General features: G+C 43.5%; 1 protein-coding gene and 1 long non-coding RNA gene across 2 annotated transcripts in view; one reads left to right on the forward strand and one right to left on the reverse strand.

Annotated features, from left to right (window-relative positions):
- LOC112141948 lies at positions 1 to 20,715 on the forward strand. The gene is made up of 4 exons (XR_002918493.2): positions 1 to 132; positions 1,142 to 1,310; positions 18,237 to 19,345; positions 19,424 to 20,715. It is a non-coding gene; the product is annotated as an uncharacterized LOC112141948 (long non-coding RNA).
- The window catches only part of cand2 (cullin-associated and neddylation-dissociated 2 (putative)), a 17,566-nt gene continuing 5,078 nt past the window's right edge, over positions 12,327 to 24,814 (reverse strand). The window contains exons 9-24 of the mRNA XM_024265167.2: positions 23,886 to 24,196; positions 23,677 to 23,818; positions 23,426 to 23,544; positions 22,988 to 23,143; positions 22,038 to 22,259; positions 21,765 to 21,971; positions 20,348 to 20,535; positions 19,638 to 19,797; positions 19,163 to 19,303; positions 18,784 to 18,923; positions 18,301 to 18,476; positions 13,452 to 13,547; positions 13,187 to 13,356; positions 12,951 to 13,115; positions 12,774 to 12,881; positions 12,327 to 12,661 (exon numbers count right to left, since the gene is read on the reverse strand). Coding sequence (XP_024120935.1) covers positions 12,437 to 12,661; positions 12,774 to 12,881; positions 12,951 to 13,115; positions 13,187 to 13,356; positions 13,452 to 13,547; positions 18,301 to 18,476; positions 18,784 to 18,923; positions 19,163 to 19,303; positions 19,638 to 19,797; positions 20,348 to 20,535; positions 21,765 to 21,971; positions 22,038 to 22,259; positions 22,988 to 23,143; positions 23,426 to 23,544; positions 23,677 to 23,818; positions 23,886 to 24,196 — 2,726 coding nt within the window. The 3' untranslated portion in view covers positions 12,327 to 12,436. The remainder of the gene's footprint in view (positions 12,662 to 12,773; positions 12,882 to 12,950; positions 13,116 to 13,186; positions 13,357 to 13,451; positions 13,548 to 18,300; positions 18,477 to 18,783; positions 18,924 to 19,162; positions 19,304 to 19,637; positions 19,798 to 20,347; positions 20,536 to 21,764; positions 21,972 to 22,037; positions 22,260 to 22,987; positions 23,144 to 23,425; positions 23,545 to 23,676; positions 23,819 to 23,885; positions 24,197 to 24,814) is intronic.

The raw sequence follows: 24,814 nt of genomic DNA on the forward strand, positions 1-24,814 counted from the left end.
GATTCATCAGCGAACATGAAGGTCATCAACCAGAGCTGAAGGTCAGAGGAGAAACTTCATGAGCCGACAGTCAGTGAAGAAGAAAACTGTTATTAGAGCTGATGGACGTGGATCAGAGTCACTGAAAGAGACGTGAGTTCAGGGAAGAAGAAATACAGGATAATGCTAGTATGAATGTTGTAAGCTGAATTTGGCTGCTGAAGACGCTGAAGTTAATATCTGAAAGCCCTGAAGCTGAGAGAAAGCTCAAATATTAGCTAAATGCCAAATTATTCTAAAAAATTTGTATAATGTCTAATTTAGTCAAAACAGCTAGGATTCAGCCAAAACATTACTTTGACTCCAAAGTACCCTAAAAATTAAAAAAGGCCTAAATCAACTCAAATGGCTAGCATGCAGCTGAAATATTAGCTTGACTCAAAATTTGATTTGCCTAAAAAAACTGAAAAAAAACCAAAACGGAATTTACCAAAATAGCTAGCATGTAGCTGAAATCTTAGCTAAACACCAAAATAGCCTAAAAACCTTAGTAAATACCAAAATAGTCCATAAAGCTGGCGGAATGCAATAATAACAGCTGAAACTCTAAAATTGCTCTCCGATGCTCAGATTTCATTCACTTACGCTCATAACTGAAAACTGACTCAAAGATGTTGACTTTGAACTGCAATATTTTTAAAACTGTAAGGAGTTTTAAAACTAAAAATACAAGTTCAAGAGCCCAAAGTCTGCTGAATAGTTAAAAAAGTGAAAGGTTTCTGTAGCTGAAAGTCTAGTTGAGTTCTATTGTTTTGCAGAGCTGAAAGTTTTTAGCTGAAAAAGAAGCTTTTGAATATTCCGTAAGCCATTTTCAATGGAGTTAAAAAAGCAGTAATTGGTTGAAAAGTTCAAAAAGTTGAAGAGTTATGAAGTTGAAACTTATGAGCAGCTATCTCCTAAAAGAGCTGAATATTTTAATAGCTGAATGAGCTGAATAGGTGAAGGAGTTGAAGAGCTGCGGAGCGACAAAAAACATACTGAAGAAAAATGGATCAATATAGTGTGCATGCTCCACAGCATTCACACAATTAGGTGAATTAAATGTTATATTTTGTAGTTTACTAAACACCATTTCTATGTCTTTCTCTGCTCTGACAAAAAGCAAACGTTTGATAGTCAGATAACAGGACACAAAGAGGATTGAGCTCACCTCCTGTGGTTCGTCCAGAAAAACGCCGTCCAGCTTCACCGACGATTCAGGAACCAACCTTCACGTTGTTATCAGCACTGAGGAAACTGGACTGCAGGAGCTTCATTCACCCTCTGACCTGGTCTGACCCGATCCTGTCTTTACTCTGTAACAAACCACACACTGCAGCTGCTGATTATTGTGTGCGTCATATTCTCACTTTAAACATTTAAATTGAATAAAACGGGTAAAAGTCTTTCAGGTTTCAACACCTGATTTGAAAAGTTTAAAAATAATCTGTTTGCTGCAAAAACTTAAATCGATTTCACTAAAAGTCAATAAGATGGTTTTAGAAATTACACTTATAATTTTTTACTCGTAGTTAAAGGTAAAACAAATCAAATTCTTTTTGTCTCATAAATAAGAGAATTCAGGAGAACTTCTTCTTGTTTCAGTTGTGTCCTCCCACATCAGAACATCTGATCAAAAGAAGACCGATCTTCTTCGTAACGTTTTTTGGAGTCAGGTTTGAGACTCTGGTTCTGTTCCGGGACTCGGCGTTCCTGAAACATGTCCACCTCACTCTGCAGCCTCGGGGTCCTGTGGGTTCAGTGAAGTCCATGAATGCTGCGTGTAAACACAATCAGAGCACCTCAGCAGCCGCACACGGACCAGCATCTGAACCCCACGGGCTGCAAAGCTGTGATGGATGAGGTCGCGACCCTCTCCTTACACATCGTAATACTCAGCACCTGCAAAAACACATGATGGGACGTAACCCGAGAAGCTTTTACACACAGGCGGGATGGATGGATGAAAGGATGACAGATGAAGGGTCGCCGGGATTAATGGCTGCTCACTGCTCGCCTGTCGCGCTCAAATTCATCTTCCATCATTTTTAATTATTCGTTGACAGCTTTTTATACACACTTTATAAAATGAAAACACTCTGCTTGTTTGACTTTGTGTAAAATGCATTATTTAGACGGGGGAAATGTCTGTGTTCAGTAATTTGTACGCAAACAGTCAACGAAAATATACAGATTCTGATCTTTACTGAAAGCTGAGGAAGGAAAGTGGAACTTTGTGACACGTCATTAATCCTCCGCTTTATTAGAGTCAGATGAGATAAACACGGAGCCGGTTCCTGACCTCTGAGTCACGTTACATCCAGTCTGTCCAGCAACACCTTCCTGTGCAGCCGGACACGTCGCCATGATGGAGTTTTCCTGCTAGAAAACACAGCTCTACAGATCCGTGTGGCGTGTCCCACCAGTTTACACCAGAGCTGCTGGAAGCTTGTAGAAAAGTGGAGGCAGGAGCACTGCTGGAGCAGACGGAGGATTTTGACAGATGATTAGAAATGAAGAAAAATCAGTAACTCCATGAAGCTTCAGAAATGATTGAATTTTGGAGAATAAATGAAAGTGCTTCATGAGAGGCGACGTCTGAGGGTGCAGCAGACTTTTGCTGCAGAGAGCAAGCCCCTCCCACTCCATCAGCCTGCAGCATGCAGAAGATGCATCATTTAACAGGTTTATGTTGGATCAGGATTTCTTTATTTTCCAGAGTCCACTTGGGTCATGTGATCGAACCGCCATGGCCTGCTTAAAGAGGCGGGGCATGACTGAGATCATGAGATTCTGGAATGTTGCTGACCTGATGTCCAGCCTTAAGTCCGAGTCCCACCTGTTCTTAGAAGTGCTGCAGGTAAAAAATTGTCAAACCTGGACTGGGCACACAGGTGACCTTCATGACACATCAAGGTCATCGATGCTCAGTGAAGCGTAGAGAGAAAACATCCATGTTCTTCTATAGGCACACTGCAGGTGACAGGTTGTAGTAAATAGTTCTACAACACGTAAGGTTCAGTAAGGGGAACAGGCTGAACAAGAATCCTGTTAGTGCTGTTCACGTGACACGTGTGCGCTCCTTCCTGCAGCCTGACTGTTAGAAATGAGACAATCAGAGTGCAGTTTGTGTGGACGTCCTACAGCAGGAGTGTCAAATTCAGTAGCACAAGGGGCCAAAGTCAAAAACACACCTTATGTCACGGGTCGAACAGGATAAACATTTATTATTTAACACTCTAAAATACAATTTTTTAAACTTCAAAACAGTGACTTTTTGACATAATTATGAACTATATGTAGCATTACCTGTGATAATGCTAGTGTGAATGCTGTAAGCTGAATTTGGCTGCTGAAGATGCTAGTGCTGATAGTTGAAGATGCTGAAATTGATAGCTGAAAACACTGAAGCTTATAGCCACTAAAATAGTAGCTAAAGGCCAAATTAGACTGAAAAAAACAAACAAACAAAAGAACTTATGTTAGCCAAAACAGCTAGCATGTAGCTGAGAAAAATAGCTAAACTTCAAAATAGCCTAAAAAACAAAAAAAAAAACAAATTAATTATCCAAAAAAGATTGCATGTAAGGATTAACTAAACTCCAAAATCGCCTAAAAAAATCTTCTCTTTAAAAAGCCTTAATTAGCCAAAACAGCTAGCATGTAGCTGAAATATCAGCTAAACTAATAGCCTGAAAAATCTTGATAAATGCCAAAATAGTCCAGAAAACTTTCAGAATGCCAATTTTAAAAACTTTAAAACTGTAACTTTTTAACATAATTATTAATACTAAAAATACAGGAATATTATATTAATCCAGAATAAATCTACTTAAACCTTAAAAAACTTTAAATATTTTACCCTCCATAAAACTATATTTTCTCAAAATTTGAAATGAGCACAAGATAACATCGGGCCATTAATAACTATAAAATAAAATGACCTGGAGGGCCGGATAGAATTACCCAGAGGGCCGGATGATCCCGTCTCCGGGCCTTGACGTTGACACGTGTCCTACCGGAACTTACAGATCACGTGCACACCCCGTGCGTGCAGCATTTGTGCAGTCAGTAAGGAGCCAGAGCTCACACATTCCTAACCACTGCAGTGTGGCGTAAAGACACTTTTCGACAGCATCACCCGTACGTCACAAGAGTGTGAAACTTCTTCTATCCTTACAAATACTACACAATACACTTACCACACGCACAACAATTGTACGTTCCTTTTTCCTGACGTCCCTTAAGGGAACTGCAAAACTCACCTGCGCTCTGCTAAAGATGCAGCCCCTCCTCTGTAAGACCCAAAAACCCACAGAACCTGTACGAATCCACTACCCTTACAGGTGCATCATGGTACCAAGGCTTTCATTCTACAAAACTATGATGGGGAAACCAGAACATTATCAGAACTGGGCTACCAGTCAGAAAAGGAAATGAGGTTGTGAAGTGATGTCAGCAGACGGCGTGGAGGACGGTGGAAAGACTTCCAGCTTCTGATTTGCAAACGTGAATCCACATTCGGCCTGGTAAAAGACAATGGATTCCTGGATTTTGGAGAACAATATTAACAGATAATAGTTTGAGAGGATGATTGATGTAACATACATTTATCACCCCCACCCCTGAATTCTGTTCCTGTTTCCTTTGCAGCCTAACCTGTACCTGTAATTTCCTACCTGCGTGTGTTTGGGGATCAAACCCTTTCCGAGTCTCACTGGTGGGACGTGGTGCACAGCGAGTCTCCAGAGCTCATGATGAGCTCAGCACTTTCTCTGGATTTGATCTTGTGGTTTTTGTGTGTTTTGAAAAAGCGCAGTGTTTAATGAACAGCTGATTTCACTTCCAGCACAAAGCTGTAAAAACAGCTCTGAGTTCCTGCTCTGTTGTTGCAGGAGAAAGAGTTCCTCTGGGATTATTTTGCTTTTTAATAAAACATGCAGAAGCAAATGGAGGATTTTTACCTGAAGCTCCTCTTTCCACCAGAGAGCTGTCTTCCCATAATCCACCTTTCAGGTGAACAGATTACACTTGATCTGGACCCTGAAATTATTAAGCAGAAATGCGTCCATGTACACATGACCTTTCTGCATGAGAAAAGTGGAGAAAAACCCGGTTTTAGTTCGTGAGAGCTGGACTGAAACAAGCTCTGAAAGATGACGAGCGGTCATTCTCTGTCTCTGGATTTGAAAAGATTAAAGCTGGCGTTCTTTTTTAAGATGCTCGGCCATGAACAGAGCCGTCCATCTTTGACTCTAAAGAGCCGAGCGTCTCACTGTCAGGAACCGTTTCCACGGCTCCACACAGACCCATCAGTCTGAGGAAGTCACGACTTCAGGAAACGGTTTGATCTTTGAAGTGTTTCTCCTCTGAGCTCTCAGGGATGAGGCTGGAAGCTCCCACGCCAGAGGATGGGACAGCATTCCTCATGATGAAGACACAAAGAGAAGGTTATGGTTCTGAGATTCAATGGATCAATATGTTCTAACATATATCACAGATTATTTATTGATGCAAATGTTCTGTTGGTGGGCAGTTTCCCTTCACTTTAATAATAACCCAGCATAGACATGAGTCTGCTGTTCAAATGCAGCAGTGAGGAAGGAGGAGAATGTATCGAATCATGGATGAGACCATTTTTTGGTGAGACCGCTCCATATTTCTGTGACCAATCAGAGAAGAGTTTACATCCAGTTTACATCTGCTTAAAGCCCCAAAGTGATCAAAACTGTTCAGGATTTAGGATTAAAGTGGTGAAATGGATTGGTTTCAGTTGTTGTGTTGTTTGTGTCATGTTTAGTGTGTTTCCTTGGTCACGTTCTCCTGTCAGACCTCCAATTGTTCCCAAAAGGTCTTTGCCACGTCAACATCATCACCCCCACCTGTTCAGGATACATTCCTCTGCTTCATACTCGTTGTTTTTGTTGCCAAACTTTTTTTGGGATCTGGAGCTGCCTGTGGATTTATCAAGTTTTCAGCCTCTTGTCTCCAGGTCTGGATTAACCTTTTGTTTGGTTTGACCCTTTGGGTGGTTTTGTGGCTTCACCTCACCACCAGCCGGATCACCGTGGTTCCTCGTCCTGTAACCTTCTGAGAACTCCAATAACCAGCTTTAAAGTTCTGCCATCAGACCCAGTCTCCTGGTGGATTCTTCACCGCAGTTTGCTGAGAGAATTTTCAATTACCTTTTAAAATATATTAAATTAAAATATTCCATAGATCCTTTTAGGAACTCGGTTCTTTTATGAGTTGCTTTTGTAAGGAAGTTTTTAAATACGTATATTTTTTAAAGATTAAAGTATGGGGCTCTGTTTGTAAACCTGCAAAGTAAAATGTTGACATCAATGTTTTTGGATATTTAATTTTATAAAATTAAATATTTAGTTTGTAAGCAAAACACATCATTTGAAAATAAATATTTTGTTGCCATGAAGAGTGAGACATGCAGCAGACACAGGCAAAGAGATTTAAGTTGTGGTTTATTGTAGAGAGGTGTTAGTGTCCAGGGGTGAGCTGATGAGGAAGGGAGCAGAACGGGTTTAGCAGACTGGCTTGGAGCTGGAGCTGGAGCTCAGGTTAAGTTTAAGCTTGAGCTTTCCACGAGAGCTTCCTCCTCTCCAATCCTTCCCACACCATCCACTGCCCTTGCTTTGCCTGTGCCACAGCTTGGGGGCACCTTCCTGCTTCTCCTGCGTATCTCTTGGACCACCAGTTTGCGTCTCTCAGCTGGGTTGGCCTGTCCCCAGGAGGGTGTGCTAGAGAGACCAAGGCCATTCTTCCCCTCCTGCACCCATCCCACAATGTCTTTGTGGCTGAGTGCTGCCTTGGCTTGTTCAGTTGCTTCCTTAGGGGTCTACTTCCTCCCCGTGGCCAGAATGAGTCCTGCTACAAGTGGGTCACAGGTATCTTGCAGTGTCATCTCCAACCTGACCGTGGCACACTTGTACTCTTCTACCAAACTGGACATTGGAAGTTCTAAAATCCCCTTGCCGTAGAGCCCAATAGTGCTGAGGCACCTGGGAAGGCCAAGCCACTTTTGGGCATAGGCATTGATCAGTCTCTCCAACTTTCCACCTTTGATAACGGCACTTCATACAGAGTTAAAGGCCAGAGAAGGAGAGAAGGCGTGGGAGAAGGCCGTATTGCATGCACCAGAGTTTCAGTTTGCCAGGAAGAAGAGTTCTGTCGAAATTCTCTAGGCCGCTGGCTATGTCCTTTCTCAGCTGCTCCACCTGCTCTTTATCCTTGAGAGAGGCATCATACCAGCGGCCCAGGCTCTTCACTGGTTTCTCTGAGATCGTTGGAATGGGTTCCTCGCCAATGTGGAAGCGGTGGTCTGACAGCTAGCTTGGTTTTATCTTCATCCGAGCTAGCTCAATGTTCTTCGGAAGCTTTCCTAACAGCCGTACTACAAGCCTTGGTTGTAGTCAGGGTAGTGAGGTCTTCCATGTAGGCCCTAACCAGTGGAAGCCTCAGCCCAGGTCTTATTCGCTGTCCGCCAACCACCCATTGGGAAGCCTGAATGATGACTTCTACAGCCAGAGGAGAGATGGTACAGCCAGCCATGATTCCCACTTTCAGGTGTTGCCATGCCGTAGTGTACTGTGCCATTGTCACGCAGAGCGGGATATCCTGGAAGTAGGCCTTGATCAGGCTTGTAAGAGCTGGTGATTCTCAAATAATCAAAGGCTGTCCACAGGATACTGTGGGGGACTGAGCCAAAGGTGTTTTCCAGATCCAGGAACACCACGTGGAGATCTGTTCCCCCTCTCTTGGCAAGCTGAATCTGATACCAGATGACACTAGCAGGTTCTACACATCCTGAGAAGCCAGAGATCCCGGCTTTCTAGATTGATGTGTCAATCAAGTTGTTTCTGCGCAGGTAAATTGTGTTTTCAACATGTATTTGTGGCATTTTTGTGAGGATGAAGGACGTAAAGAAATAAGTTTTTCTTTATTTGTTTTTTTTAATTTTTAATTGTTGTGAATCAGGAGCAGAAAAAAATACAGTTTAAAAAAGATCATATCTTTGACATAATAAAAGCTGGTTGGACCACAAGCTCCAGGCAAAGGGAAGGGGGGCAGATTTGTTCCACACCAACAACCCCGGCCACAACTCAGAGGGAATTTCTGATGAACTCCTGCTGCTCTGCAGAAACTATGTTCTAGAAAAAGCACAGCATTTTAGGTAGAAACAGCAGAATGATAACAAAACGACCGCAGGAACTGTAAAATTCCAACCAGCTCAGCAGTGAAACCACGAAAAATCTGAATTGAAACTGAAAACAGAGAACTGACAGCAAACAGGTAAAAACGAAAAGCGGAAAGGTTAAATTAAAAATAAACATTAATCTACTTTTACAGTTTTCTGTGAAGTTTTTTTCATTTTTTGTGTTTTTTCTGCTGTGATCAGATCTGTCAGGCTCATTGTGATCTCTGTAGAAACACATATGAAGAGGCCCCCCTTGAGCGTGAAATGAAACATGTTCCAAAAGCACGTCGCCGTTTACGCCCCACAGAATCTGCCGGGCTCACAGCGTCTGTCCAGAACCAATCAGAGGTTGGATTCTGACCTGGGGGAGGGGTGTGGGTTTGTTTGACAGAGAAAATCTGACTCCCAGTTGTGAGTAACTGAAAGGCATTTAAATTTCTGGGTAAACACTGGAGAGGTAGAAGAAAAGCGCACTAACATTAACACTCATCCATCAGGCTGGAGTGCAGGCGGTGTTCGGAGGGACAGCAGATAATGCACGCCTTTGAAAATGCACAGAAGTCCAACCCTGACGCGCCGCTCCATCACCATAAAGGTTGCATGTCAGAAATGTTGTTACGGACTATAAAACGAAGGATTTACTCTAGTAGAAACAGCTTATGATCTGCAGATCACCTTCTTGTTTAATTTTCCTTTTTGGTATTGGATTTTTTTTCTGAAACTTTTAACACAGAAGAGACCCCTAAATAATACACATTCTTTGACAAAACAGAAATCCTGTTTATGTCAACCTTAATCGGCCAAATCCAAAACACACCTTAGGTTGGAGGCCAAACAGGATAAACATTTATTGAACACTCTAAAACTACTTTTTAAAACTTTAAAACCATAACTTTTTAACACAATTAAGAACTAGATATATATATAATTACCTGTGATAATGCAAGTGTGAATGCTGTAAGCTGAATTTGGCTGAAGATGCTGAAATTGAAGCTAATAGCTGAAAACGCTGAAGCTGATAGCCAGCTAAAATGTTGAAGATGCTAGTGCTTGATAGCTGAAAATTCTGGAATTGTCACTATGAATTCCGAATTGATAGCAAAAAACGGTGAAGTTGATAGCTGAAAACGTTGAAGCTGATAGCCAGCTAAAATGTTAGCTAAATGGCAAATTATCCCAAAAAAATAAAAAAATTGGTTAGTTAAAACAGCTAGCATGTAGCTGAAATATTAGCTAAACTCCATACTACCCTAAAAAATCTCAGTAAATGCCAAAATAGTTCAAAAAGCTAGTAGGGTGTCAATTTTTAAAGCTTCAAAATCGTACCTTTTTAACATAATTATGAATAATAAAAAGGAAGGAATATTATTCCCGAATAAATAAACTTTAACCTTAAAAAACTTTCAATATTTTACTCTCTATAAAAATATATTTTGTCAAAATTATACAAGTTAAGAAAAAAAGCGCATCGGGCCATTAATAACAATAAAATAAAATAATCTGGAGGGCCGGATAGAAGTACCTGGAGGGCCGGATCCGGCCCCCGGGCCTTAAGTTTGACACCTGTTTCATGCAATTACAGCTTATTTTCCACTTAACTCCTCCCCAAAATGAGCTGATTTTAGTGTATTGTGGCGTTCTGACATGCTTTCATTTCTGTGGCTAAATTCAAAGAACTGCAGTGTCCCGTGACATATTTCGGTGCAGTGACTGAGGCCTGACTGAACCTGCTGTGTTTATTTGTACACTCTTTCTATCAACTCTGGGATGGATTGAAAAGAAAAAAAGCTTTTCCAAAGGAGAACAGAAAGGAGTGAATTAAAGCTTTAAACAGCTTTCCAAAACCAACACCCCCCACCCCCAAGTCAGAGCATCACACGGCTGTTAACGTCCCCGTTTCTCTGGAAACGCTCTTCCCAACAGCAGGTTGAACATGAACAATAAATCACAGCCTCGGTCCTGTAAACACCAATCATCCCCGCATGTATTTGAGGACTTTTTGCTTTTCAGGCTCCAAACTGCATGAAATCTGCGTCTTATCGCTGTTTTCTTTCCAGATTGGCTGGCGGTCACGCTTATCGCAAACACACTGGTAAAGCATAATCGCAGTGCGGAGCGATTGCTGCATGTTTCACTTGGAGCAGGCGGCGTTTGCTATCAGACGCAAGACATCAGCCAAAATACAGCCAGGCTGACTGAGGAGGTCAGGAGGAATACTCAGCCTGGAAGAGGCGCTCTGCCCCCCTTTCACTCGGGGTGAGTTTGCAGGCGGGGTCAGAGTGAGGACGACTCCCTGACCCCAAACAGAAGAGCACAAGTGTTGTTCAGAGACTTTCAGTTCTGTCAGGACAAACTTTGCAGTTTGGGGACCCAGGCGACCAGAAAAATCCGGTCATCTGGAGCGGTTCAATCTTTACTTGAATAAAGGAACAAAACAGGACACTATGGAGGGGAGTCAATTCAAAAATATTCTCAAAATAGCCTTTTCTGTCCCTTTTCTTATTCTCAGCTTTCTGTCTCTTTTTGTGTTCCTTTCTGCTTTTCTTTCTCCTGTCTTGTCTGTTTTCCTGCACATTTGTTTTGTTGTTGTTCAATGTACATTGGAGAAAGAATCAGGATTTTGGAGGAAGTTCTGTCCATGAAGATCTTCACTTCCTCGTCCAGCTGACATCCGGATCAGAACCATACGGCTGGACATTACCCAGATTGATGGATGTTTTTATGTAACAGCGGTGAATATTTACGCCAGAGAGACACAGAGCTATCATAATCAGACAGGGGGGTCAGGGCGGAGCTCCAAAAGCCACGCCCCCTCATAGATTTTGGAAACTTCAGATCAACATGAAAAATGGCTTTTTAAGACATGTAGAGTGTGGGATTTTGGTTAAAAACTTCATATTCATAATTAAACACTACTGGGAATGATTTTGTTTTTAATAAAGAAAACTGTCATGGGGACTTTAAGGATTTCCCTAAGCAAACAATGTTCAATTGTTCAATTGTTTCAATGTGATTTCAATGTTGGCATCTATCTACGCTTCATCTTACCATGTTTTTCTTTTAAATCTCTCCGAAGAGTTTGTGTTTGCTGCTGGCTTGCAGTTGACTGATCCATTGCTGCAGAGGGATGGGGGAGGAGGAAACACTTGCACATCAGCAGTCTTATGCCTTCTTAGTGATTTGGGTTGTTTATGACAGAGGTTAAGAATAATGTGTGGACATTATTTTAGATATTTTTTGGGGGACCCCATGGTGATTGGGCCCCAGGCGATTGGTCTTTTTTGTTTACTGGTAAGTCTGCCCTGGATACTCCCAGCACTCCTGTACGAACAGACGCACTGATCCAACAGCAGCAATGCTCGGGACAGATCTACACCTGGATCCTGCCACAAGCCATTCATTATGAGAGGAGGGACATCATGAGACAAAGTTGCCTCATAGGCAACAGGACAGCACCTGAATGCCAGCCTAAGATGAGCCGGACACGCCCACCTGTAACATGCACATTGATTTAATAGTGATTCCCTTTTTCTTTATTACTATTATTTTTCTTCAGTGCGTTTTTTTGGACATCTATAGCTCTTCAGCTCTTTCAGCTATTAAAATATTCAGCTCTTTCTATGCTGTCTTATTCAACTGTTTTGGCAGTCACTAAAAATTCCTACGCTAATTTGGGGATGAGCTAATATTTTAGTCTTATGCTAACTGTTTTGGCTTCACCAGTTTTTTAGGCTGATTTGACATTTAGCTTATATTTCAGCTACCTGGTCGCTGTTTTGGCTCATTTAGATTTTTTATTTTTACCTGGCCTTTTGCTAATATTTTAGCTAGCTATCAACTTCAGCGTTTTCAGCTATTAGCTTCAGCGTTGTTAGTTATTGATTTCAGCATCTCCAGCTATTTTATCTATGAAGATTACAGAAATTAATCATTTAAAATTTGGTTATGTGTGGCTTTCTGGAAAACCGTAAATGTTTTTGTTTAGGCTGTGATTGTTACATTTCTGTTTCTGTTAGCCTACAAGCCAACCCTGGCCCCAAATCAAAGAAGAAAACAGTAATGTGGCCGTCACAAGAACAAGTTTTGGGACCCCTGGTCCAAACAAACACAGCACTTTTAATAGATTTTTTGAACAAAAATAACAAAACATTTGCAGCAGGAAGCAGTTCATCGAAGCTGCAGCCCCGATTCACTCAGAAAAACCGCTCAGCTCAGATCCATGCTCTCTGCCGCCCCCCCGCGATCCCCTCCCTGCACGCTCTGGTACATGGAGGCCATATCTGCATTGGATCGGATCTGCTCGGCGAAGTCAGCCATGCTGGGGCTGCGCTCCACTTCTGGAACGGCCAGCAGGGCGGCGACAGCACGCATGGCGGAGCGCCGCAGCTCCTCCTGCTTCTCGAACTCCTGCTTGACAGAGCCGGCCTTCACCTGTGGACAGGTGGGAAGGAGACTTCGCTTTAGTGCCGCCGCGGTGAGACGTTCAAACCACAAACGTTAGCATGCTAATCAGCAGAACTTCAGGATGGAAACGCTCCGGTACTTTGGTGGTGCAAGTGGCCTTCAGCGGTTCCACCAGCCGGTCCAGCCTCTGGAGGACGGCAGCAGGACACAAGGAGGCCAGTCTGGCCAGCATCAAGAAGGTCAGCATCTGCAGGAGGAGAACCCTCTGAATCCTGATGTTAAAGACTTGATCAATTTTATTATGGTCTACACTCACTCGGATGTCATAGTGGTCTTTCAGACCCTCCTCCACGTGATCCAGGAACTGCAGGACGTCCAGCCCCTCCAGGCAGCTGTCCAGCAGAGTGTACATGCACTCGAACGCCGCCTTACGCACGTCCAGACCCTCATCCACCGTGTGCTTGAAAGGACCCATCTCCACCTGGGGGGCACAGCCAGACATGGGGGCACATGGGGAACATGGACATGATGCTCCTCCATCAGCACTCCCACCTCTCTGATCAGGTCCTTCCTGATCTGGGTCTCCCTGTAGAGGTGCGGCAGGACCGTTCCCAGCAGGCCTCGGATCAGAGACGGTTTGTTATGAGCTGCAGAGTTGAACATCACCAAGGCGACACGGCGAACTGTGATGTCATCGTCCTGCAGGCTCTTAAGGAAGTCCCCTGTCCAGAGGGAGATTCCCAGATGAATGCTTGATTGCTGAATTAGCACAATCCTGGAAAACTGCAGCATCTGGGACGCAGAATGCGAGTCATACCGATGCAGTCTCTCAGCAGGGAGTCTATGGGAGCAGGATGGTCAACGATGGTGAACTTGATGGCTGTCACCACGGTGCTGCGAGCCACAGGGGAACCTGCAGGAACAGGAGAAGATGTTTGATGAACGCTTCCAGCTGATGGACTGCAGCTGCAGCATCTGCAGACGTCTGTCTGTTACTGCGAGGCCTCATGTCTATGATGTCTGGGTTTGGTTTTTGGTAAGATTCTGTTGTTTCTTCATGAAGTAAAGTCTGACATGTTGACATGAGATCCTTGGAAAGATTTTTAATCCAAGCCAGTTTTTGGCTTTACTTTCCTTCCTAATCCTTTGTTTTTCTTCGATTTCAGAATTATTAAAGGAATTACGACTAAAAATAAACTGTAAAACGCAGACTAACAAAAACATAATGTCAATTTAAATCCACAAATAAAACTGTTTTCACAAGAAAACCTGGAAGATCTTTCTGAGCTTACATGGAGATTTGGATTTGAAACGAGAAAGAATCAAAAGCCGACTTGAACGGAGTAATGTTGCTAAGACTTTGAGTTCTAAATGTAGATGTGATTCAATTTAAAATACTTTTATCCAGGAATTCTTTTTAGTTCGACAGTAAGACTGAAAAGCCAGCCTGGTTCCAGCCCACAACACGGCTCTGCTTTGAAACCACAGACGGACGGACGACAGTAGCTCATTCTAGCGCAAACTCCTGAAGATGCTGATGATCTGAGTCTGGAGGTCTTCTCTTCCTCTTCATCCATTCAGGTGTCCTTCCTCTTCAGTACGACAGATTCCACCACAGCCTGAGGTCGGTCGGCTGTGCCATCATGTAGTTCTGGAGAACTAGTTCAGCTTCTGAAATGTTCTGATTTGTTCCTGCATGTGTATTAGATTATTTCAAATAACAAATTTAGTCATCACGTGTAAAATATTTCAGTTTTTTCACATGAACTTAGTTTAAATTAATGCTGCAGTCTCCTTTTCCAAGAGTAAGGCAAGGTGAGTTTATTTGTATAGCACATTTCATGTACAGAGACAATTCAAAGTGCTTTACATAAAACATTAAAAGAAACAATCAAAAGAAATAGTAAAAATGTCATTCATCATCATTCAAATCATTAAAATAAAATTAAAAGAAAATAAAAAGATTTTAATTTAAAACAAGCATAGATAAACAGTGCGGACGTAAACTTTTGAATACATATTAATCAAATGCAGCTGAGAACAGGTGAGTCTTTAACCTGGATTTAAATACACTGAGTGTTTCAGCAGATCTAAGGTTTTCTGGAAGTCTGTTCCAGATCTGTGGAGCATAGAAGCTGAATGCAGCTTCTCCATGTTTAGTTCTGACTCTAGGAACTGATAAAAGACCGGATCCAGATGACCGGAGAGGTCTGGCTGGTACATACTGGGTCAGGAGGTCAGTCATGTATTTTGGTGCTAAACCATTCAAAGCTTTATAAACCAGTAACAGAACTTTAAAGTCTATCCTCTGACAGACAGGTAACCAGTGTAAAGACCTCAGAACTGGACTGATGTGGTCTACTTTCTTGGTCCTTGTGAGAACCCGAGCAGCAGAGTTCTGAATAAGCTGCAGTTTCCTGATGGATTTTTTTGGTAGTCCTGTAAAAACACTGTTACAGTAATCAAGTCGACTAAAGATGAAAGCATGCACTAGTTTCTCCAGGTCCTGCTTAGACATCAGATCTTTAATCCTTGAGATATTTTTGAGATGATAATAGGCTGATTTAGTGACTGCCTTAATGTGTTTATCAAAATGTAGGTCTGTGTCTATCACTACACCCAAGTTTCTGGCCTGGTTGGTAGTTTTTAGTTGAATAGATTGAAGCTCTGTAGTGACGTCCAACCTTTTTTCTTTAGCCCCAAAGACAATAACCTCAGTTTTGTTTTTGTTTAATTGAAGTAAGTTGTGACACATCCAGTCATTAATGTCCTCAATGCATTTACCAAGAGCCTGTACAGGGCCTCGGTCTCCTGGTGTCAGTCTAATATATATCTGTGTGTCATCTGCATAGCTATGGTAACTAATGTTGTTGTTCTTTATAACCTGGGCCAGTGGGAGCATGTAGATGTTAAATAGAAGTGGTCCCAGGATGGAGCCTTGGGGCACTCCACATGTAATTTCTATTGGCTCAGAAGTGAAGTTACCAATTGACACAAAATATTTCCTGTTTTCTAAGTACGTTTTGAACCAGTTTAGTACTGGCCCAGTGAGACCCACCCAGTTTTCCAGTCGTCTCAGTAGTATTGCGTGGTCGACTGTATCAAACGCAGCACTGAGATCCAGTAAAACTAGCACTGACATATTTCCACTGTCTGTACTCAAACGGATGTCATTAGTCACTTTGGTCAGAGCCGTTTCAGTGCTGTGGTGCACTAGGAAAATACTTCATTATTATATACAATGTTGTTGTGCTGTCATTTAACATAAGAACTGTGAAACACAAAATAAACTTTTGGTCCTCCCTGCTCACAGTAACCTAACTATTTGTGTATTGATTTGAACATACTTTAGAAAAAAATTACATTTTCCATTGAAAAATCATAATCTTAAAAAAAAGCATAAGCAGATTAAGCCTCAGATCTCCATGTTTTTCACATAATCTTCCTCTTCATTTATTTCAAAAGCATCACTGATGAGTTGCTGTCAGAGGAAGACCAAGACTTTGAGGAGCTGATCTGGTTTCTTCTGTCGGTAAAGATCTGATCTGTTTTAGAAGTTCTCTCAGGTGTTTATAGGTTTGTTGTGAAGGAGGTTTCTATTTTCCTGTGGACTCTAAATTCTTCCTTTGTATTATTCATTTCCAGAGCCTCTCTGTGTTTCTCTCATACTCAGTTTATGTAGTGCTGCATCTGTGTGCAACCCGCCACTTGCGCGATCGTGCTCAGTGCACCCTCCCCCCGCCGCGTGTGCGCCCGCTTACACCTATTTACACGCGTCTTGAACAGAAGAAAGTCAGAGGAAACTAAAGAGAGATAAAAAAAAAAAAAGAGCACAGCTGCCGGGAAGAAATCTGAAGGGAAAAGGTCACGAAGCTGCATCATCACCCATGACTGTCACAATACATTGGTCAAAGTTGCAGTTGTTTGCAGTGAAAATAAAAAGTTGCAAATCTCGGGTTTGCTTGAATTTGTGCTAATAGTTGCAATTGCAACATTGCAAATCCTTGAGGGTCTGACTGATGGAGAACAACGTTTTATCTTAAGAATGGCAGGTTTGATAATGGTCTATAGTTTCTCATTTGTTTTTTGTCTGGACCAGGAGTCTCAAATTTGCGGCCCGCGGGATGATAATTTGCGGCCCCCGTCTTCATATGAAAAATTACTGCTAGTGCGGCCCGCAAGACTGAAATTAATGACACTTGTTGTGTGCAGAGCTGAACCAATCGCGTTCATATATTTCAGTGATATATATTTTTAAAGATATTTGAGAACAATGAAGTGTTTTATCAGCGCTTTTCGTGTGGAAATCCTGATGCGGCCCAGCCTCACCCAGACTCTGCCTCCAGCGGCCCCCGGCTGAGTTTGAAACCCCTGATTTAGACTGTCCAGAATGTCAGAAAAATAGGACTTCCTTGCATCGCTCAGTTGTAAATTAAAAAGTGAAGTTTCTCTTTATAGATGTGGTGAAAACTGAGTTTTGACAATTGGGGGTGGAGATAGAGGGCTGCACTGACTCTCTTCCGTCTATTAAAAAAGCTCAAAAAACTACATTGTAGGCTATAAATGGAATGTTTTTATTGTTACTGTTTCAAGTTTACTGGTAAACAAGCTGCCAAAAAAATTCATCAGTTTTGACATATAATAACGCCATAGTCCTCAGTCTCTTTGTTCTTGGATTGTCTAAGTTAGTTTTGTCGTGTATCTGATTTTGTCACACTTCAACCATCCTCCTCCACCTTCGACCACAAGAGGGACACATCCCCTGAGTTGTAACAGTCTACCAATCACCTTCCTAACTGCATCTCCCATCAGCCTTTGCCCTCTGCTCCCAGCTGTTCCACATCAGGCAATCATTGCTAACAGTATTTAGTTTGGCACCAAGCAGAGCTCGGTGTGAAGTCTTGTTTTGTCTTGCATACGGAGTCGCCATGGTTGAGTCGCCATGGTTGAGTCGCCATGGTTGAGTCGCCATGGTTGAGTCGCCATGGTTGAGTCGCCATGTTCTGCCCTTAGCCTGTTTATCTGCTCTGCCTCACCTCATGTGTTTGATGCCATCCTTTTTTTTAGTTTTTTTTTTTACTTCGCCTTGCCCTTGTCTGTAGTTCTCGACATTAGAAACGTTTGCATGTGGATCCAAACGCCTCTGCTTCTTTATCACAGATATAATCTTTTCACGCAGGATTTTACTCATTAGAAATGATTCGTTTATTATAGGACTCCACTAATCTCAGCATCACCTCAAAGAGAAAAATATTAAAGAATATTTTTTCATCTGATTAGAAAAAAATTCAGACGTGAAGAGGTTAAACTACTCTTTATTTAAGTTCGGCTTTAAGTTTTCTGAGCCATTCTTAGACAATCTTCTGCTACTTTAGCCTTTTGTTGGACAACTTTACTAGATAAGCAGAGACTTTAAAATTTATTTTTAGGTTTAAGTAAAAATCTTTTTTGTTCTTTTCAATACATTTTACATTTTTGTAGGTATTTTAACTTCTCTTGTTCCTTTCTTGACGCTGTTTGGCGACATAAAGGTTTTATGTTCTAGTGACTCATCATCTGTCATCCTTTCCATCCGTCTGAGCGCTTCCTTCGTTCTTTGCAGCTGGAATCTGGACTGAGCTCAGATACTTCAAATCACCACAAAAGCATCATGGGAGCTGACCTACCAGCTCGGAGCTGCTGCTTCAGTCTGGGCAGAAGGGCCACCGGCTCGACCAAAGTCAGTTTTCCCAAGCATTCGGCCACCAGGTTCCTGGTTCCCTCCTCCTGACACTCGCAGTGCTGGAACAGCAGGGACCAGATGGACTCCACATGGGGCGAGAGACTACAGGCTGGACTGCCACTGAAGACAAGAGAGAGAGAGCAAAGTTTAAATGATGAATTTAATCTGAAAAAAACCTTCAGATGTTCTTACTTTGATCTACACAGAAAAAGCATTTTACTGTCTAAGAAACAGAACCTGCTCTTTAGTTTCAGCTAAGGCCTGTCAGAGAATAAACTGGGAACTGGGAATTTGGATCCAGTTGGTTTTTTTCTTGAACCGAAACCTAAAAACTGGACATGTTTTTCATTCTGTGAGCTCCTCAGATGACAGAGCACCAGAACCTTCAGCAGCAGCTTCAGGGAACACGGCGGCGTTCTGATCCCACCTGATGACGTCTTTGAGGGAGTGCAGCAGGAGGTACTGCCTCCGCGGCTGAGCTGAGATCTCCTTCAACACGAAGGGCAGGAAGTCGCTGAGGCTGCCAACCGCCATGCCGCCTAGAGCGCAGGAGGCCGCCGTCTTCACCTGCAGACCAGGACACACTCTTAGATCTGCAGAAAGAACTGGAAGCAGCAAACTTCAACTCTATGGACGATAAAATGGATCAAACTCATCTGAACCAAAAACAAAACGCTTGTGGAAAAAGAGATAAGAAGTTCTTTAAAAACTCATGATGATGAGAATCTCATTTCCTGTTTTATGCTGCAGGCAGCAGAACCAGAACCTGAGGCTTCAGCCAGGGTTACAGTCATACAGCGTCTCACCTCCTCACTGGGGGAGGAGAAAGCCTCCAGGATAACTCCCTGGACCTCCTTACTTCCTCCGAGACTGCCGTTCCTCCCCACCTCCCCCAGACTCAGCAGAGCCAGGACACGGGCCGACTCCGGAGCGCCGGGATTCTTCACCTGTGGCGGGAGAAGGACAGCTGGAAGTGTCACCTGCTCACAGTAAAGCATCGCTCAGAATCACATGTTCAGCTTCCTGAGTGAAGAATGAGGTTTGATGTTCTTAATCTGTCTTTAAAGACAAAAACAAAACAGAATGAAGACTTCGTGGAAATCCAGGGGCTGAAGGAGGAGCTGACTGCACGGTTGCAGCAAGAGCTGGAACGCTCCACATTCTCTTTTCCTGGACAGAACCGTCTCATCAAGAACATCCCAGCAGTTTGATGCCATCAAAGTCCAGCATCAGCATGGAGAAGGCAGAACTTCAGCGTGATGTGAGCAAAGACCTGCAGACCTGCTGGATGAGACCGGCCACCGTCGCAGGTGAGTCTTTGGAAGAGGCCGAGGCCAGAGCCGCCACGCACCGCGCCGCAGAGACGTAGGACTGCCTGTGGAGGGCGCTGCTGTCTGAGGGAGGACTCTGGAACGGCTCCATGAGAGCCTTCATCAGCTGGCTGTAGACAGGAGGAAGACAGCAGACATTCAGAGACAAACCTGAAGACTGCAGGAGCGACATATGCAGACTGCAGCCAGAACCCGGACCGGTTCTGCTCTCCTGGGTCAGCATGACTCAGTATGACTCCGGCTCTAAGCTCCTGTAGAGTAAATGACCACACTCCCAATTTCTCATAGCACACAATGCTGATAACAGCCTTGAGCCTGGCGGAGTTCCCCTCACAAACCACAGTCATCATGTCAGCATCTTAAAATAACATCGGACTCTTTCAAAGCCACTTTCAGTGCTGACAGGCAGAAGCTCAAGTCTTTGCTTAAGTCTCTACTAAAACTGCAGGATTCTCTTACTAACCACCTGACTGCTGGTCACCTGATCAAGTAACAGCTGATCACAGAGCATGCTGGGAAATGTTGACTTAGAGCTGAAGGGATGTTTGTGATGTCAGTCCTAGAAGTTCCTGATTATCATCAGAAGAACAAGCCAGAGCCATCTGCTGCTCCGTCGACCCGAGAACCACACCAGCCACGGCTCTTCAGGTTCCATCTCACCTGTAGCCCAAGCTGCTGGCCTTAGAGAGCACCAGAGCCTGAAGGAAGTCCAAGATGGCAGCCAGAGCCCCGCCTTGAAGCAGAGGAGAGTGGATGAGTTTGAAGATTCCTGGAAGTACCGACGAGCTAATTTTAGCCAGAGAGGAAGGACAGGCTCTGGCCATGCAGGTCATGAGGGTGATGGACACCTGAGAGGAGAGACAGACACCTGAGCAGAGAGACACCTGAGCAAAGAGATAGACATCTGATTGAAGAAACACTTGAGCAGAGAGACAGACACCTGAGCTTAGAGAGTCCTGAGCTCATTCCGATCTGTACCCAAGCGTTTATCTTTCCTTTTTGCAATAACATAAGTCACAGATCCGCAACCTTTGGCTCCAGATTCACATGTGTCTCTTTTATCTCTCCATTGTGGCTCCTTGTTCAAACATAAAATAAGTCATGGAGACTGTCAGAGTCAGCAGCTCCTCATAACCAAAACTACCTAAAGAAAACAAATAAACAAAGCCAACAAACTAAGACTACCAACATCCAACCTAAAATAACAAAACCCAGCAGTGTAAGACTGATGAGGACAAAGAGGAGAAAGAACAAAAAATAAATAAATAAAATATAAAATAGCAATTATACAAAATAAGGATTACTTAATTAGCATTTATTAAATTTAGATGAGTTAAATGTATAAATTGATGTCTGAGGTTCACATAGATGATAAACTATGTAGGTTTTTACATCCTGTTGACCTGAAGACATCTTGTTTGATCAACTCTACCTCCAGAATGAACAGATTTGATATGCAAAGAAAAACTTTGGTAAAAAGTTTGATCTTTAATGAGTTAAAAGCACATATCATCTTATGCTGCACAACATTGTTACTAGCTGTTCAGAGCTGCACTGAGGTGATCCTGTTTGGAACAGTTTATATTTTATTCTGGAAAAAAAGTTATGTGAACTTCTGTCAAATCACATTTTGAGAAATTCTAGGGTTCTTTTTATATTTTGTTTTTGTTTGTGACAAAAAATAGACATAATTAATATTTATTATTAAAAAAAAGAAGGTAATGAATGCAAACCCAAATTTCTTAAAGGTTAAAGTCAGACTATGCGGCTCCTTCTAGTTTTTAATCATTAAAAAACAAGCCCCAAATAGCTCTTCAACTGTTGCCCACCCCTGACTTAAACTATAAAACTAAACTGAAGGAAGATATATTTCTGAAAAATGATTTCAATCTAATTTTCTCGACCTTGATGAGGCCTTCAATGATAATTTGATCTTTTTCCAGTTTGTCTTTGACTTCTTTAGCCTTTGCATCAAACCTGCAGGTTTAAAACCTATTCACCAATGGTTGTACGGTCCTGCAGGAGCCCCGCGTGGAGGATTGTCTAGTTTCAGCCTCTGCAGCTTGTGCATACAGACCTGTGATGTGTGCATGTCACTCTCATCCACTAGGGGGGGCAGTTCGTTGAGTACGGCCTCCAGAGCTGCAGGTTTGATGCTGGCAGCATGATGGGTGACGAGTGCGGTGAGGCACGCCAGCGTGCTGAGCTTCAGAGCCCGCTGGTTCTTCCGCAGGAATGACCCCAGAACAGACAGAGCCTCATCCAGGATGGAGGACAGGTCGATCTGCACGGGGGGGTCATATGAGCTGCAGACTCAGTCCAACTCTGAGCTGAAAAGAGAACCTCAAACCTTCAGTGAGGAAGCAGCGATGAGGCTGAGAGTCCTCACTGCTGTCAGTCGAGTTATCTCGTTTTTTAACCGCTCCAGAAAGATCGCCAGTACTCCCTGTAGCTCCGCCCCCAGGTGGTCACCAAGATGACACACCAGGTGACCCATGCAGGAAATGGCTCGCTCCTTCACTTCCTGGTCGATGTCTGTGGCCTTCAGTCTCTTCATCGTTACAGAAAACACCTGGGGGAGCAGAGTTTCATTAAAAACAGGTAATGCAATAAAACACATCTGGACCCAAATTTATTTTAATCCAACAACAACAAATGAAAGCAGGAGACAGGAACTACACCCAGATTAAATCCTGCAGAACAGAGTAAACACAAACACAGAAGGAGAAGAGTCCAAGAAGACACAGGACTTTCTGATAAATGTCCATGTTTCACCGACACTCTGCTCCAACACGTTCACCACACTTTGAATGTAGATATGAGGCCTGTGAAGACTGGAAACCAGCGCGGGTTCATGGAGTACATGTATATACAGTACATGTCTGTTCTATAATTGTTCTATGTCTGTTCTATAATTGTTCTATGTCTGTTCTATAATTGTTCTATGTCTGTTCTATGATTGTTCTGTCTGTTCTATGATTGTTCTGTCTGTTCTATGATTGTTCTATGTCTGTTCTATGTCTGTTCTATGTCTGTTCTATGATTGTTCTATGTCTGTTCTATGATTGTTCTATGTCTGTTCCATCAGCTCTCAGCAGCAGCTGCTGGTTCTGCTGTCAGTGGAATTAATCTGTTTCCTCCAGGGTTACACTTTCAGGCTGCAGGTTATAATAATGTTTGTTGTAAAATCAGTCAAGGAGCATTAAAGTACATTCAGCCCCTCCTCCCCAGAGGAGGTTCCCTCCCCTCTAAAATGCTGTTCTTTATTCCAGACCAACATATACGTTGGTGAGGCCGTACCTCCCTGATGAAGGGTTTGGGTTCAAACCCTCCAGGCGCGCTCGTCTGTCCCTGCGGCCGCATGACCCTGAGCAGCTGCTGCGTGACCAGCAGAGCCTCCGACGTGATCTTATAGAACGTGTCCTCCACGCATGCCAGGACGGCGGGCAGCAGCACCTGCAGGAACCACAGCGTTACACCAGCAGAAGTGCAGGCTGATCCAAACGGACCAGAAACAAGGAGCAGGCAGGAACAAGAAGCATCCTGTCCTCATGCAGGGAAACTTCACGGAAACTCATGAAGATGATCTTTAAATGAAACCCTCTAAATAGGAACTTTCTTCATTTAGATTCCTTTTCTGTTTAACAGGAACAACAGAAACATTAAAGCCTGAGTTCCTCGTCTTCATCATGTTAAGATGAGAAGCATTTGAAAGAGCTCCACTGAGGTTTGAAGAACCTGCATGTGAGGCTGAAAGGCTTGAGGAGGATGGGAAATGAGGAGAACGTGGAGAAAGGAGAGAGCATCGATCTTCATGTTGGAGGAGGCGGATTTGTCTGTGAGGGAGAAGAGGATACCTGGAGGACAGAGAAAGGAGAAGAAAATCATCCAGAAGAAGGAAAAAACAGAGAAAAGGGTGTGTTTCTTCTGAAAGAACATTTCTGAAGACTCCTGGCTGTGAGGCGGGGTGTGTTGGAGTGTGGAGCTACCAGGAATCAGAGCAGGGACGTGCTCCTCCAGAGCTCCAGGTACGGTGTGGGCCAGCTCAGAGAGCAGGCAGAAGCAGCCCTGTCGGGATTTGATGCTCTTGTCCTTCAGCTGTCTGTGCAGAGCTTTGATGATCCCAGGAACCTGCAGGCAAACGCCACCAGTGAAGCAGATCAAAAACTCCTCCAGGATCTGAATCCAGAGCCAGCACCTGTTTCTTCAGCATGGTGACCACCGGCTCCTCCTTCCTGACCCCGCTCCGGACGGCGTCTGCCTCGATGAGACCTGGGTGGCTTGAACCCACACGACTTTGTCTCAGCAGCGTGGAAAAAGCAGCAAAGACGTCCGCCCTGACGTTCTCCTCGCGCTCCTTGAAGCGCGCCAGCAGAGCGGGGCAGACGGTGGAGTAGAAGGACGCCAGCAGGTCCAAGCGTGTGGCGATCAGAGCCTCCAGACACTTGACCGCAGAGCGCCGCACCTTCCAGCTCATGTCGTCGTCGTCGCTGTACTCGTCATCTGATTCTGCACAGGAGAGGACAGACGCTGAACCGAGGTCCACCGCAACAACCGGGCAGAAGCCTCAGAGTCAGTGAGAAGGTCGGAGCGTCAGGGTTCCTGGTTCTGCTCTTCTGGTTTTTTAAAGTCCTGCAGTTTATTCTGTTCTGGTCCGTTTGGGTCATACGTTCCCTCCATGATCCATTTGGGTATATCCTCACTGCTGCTTAGTCTTCACCCCTCAGTCAGAGCTTCTCTTTACCTGATCTTCTCGTCTTTTTTCTTTTGTTTTGTCACTTTTACATTTTCTTTGTTACTTTAATGGATGAAGTTTCAATCTGCCAGATCAGATTGACACTCGTCTGTCCATCCATCCATTCGTCCATCCATTCACTCATCCATCATCCATCCATCCATCTGACCAACCATCCATCCATCTATCTATCTATTCATTCATTCGTCCATCATCCATCATCCGTCCGTCCGACCATCCATCCATCCTTCCATCTATCCATCCATCCATCCATCCATCCATCCATCCATCCATCCTTCCATCTATCCATTCATCCATTCATCCATTCATCCATTCATCCTCCATCCATCCATCCTTCCATCCTTCCATCTATCCATCTATCCATCATCCAT

This window comes from Oryzias melastigma, unplaced genomic scaffold (assembly GCF_002922805.2).
Source record: "Oryzias melastigma strain HK-1 unplaced genomic scaffold, ASM292280v2 sc00277, whole genome shotgun sequence".
Lineage (NCBI taxonomy): Eukaryota > Metazoa > Chordata > Actinopteri > Beloniformes > Adrianichthyidae > Oryzias > Oryzias melastigma.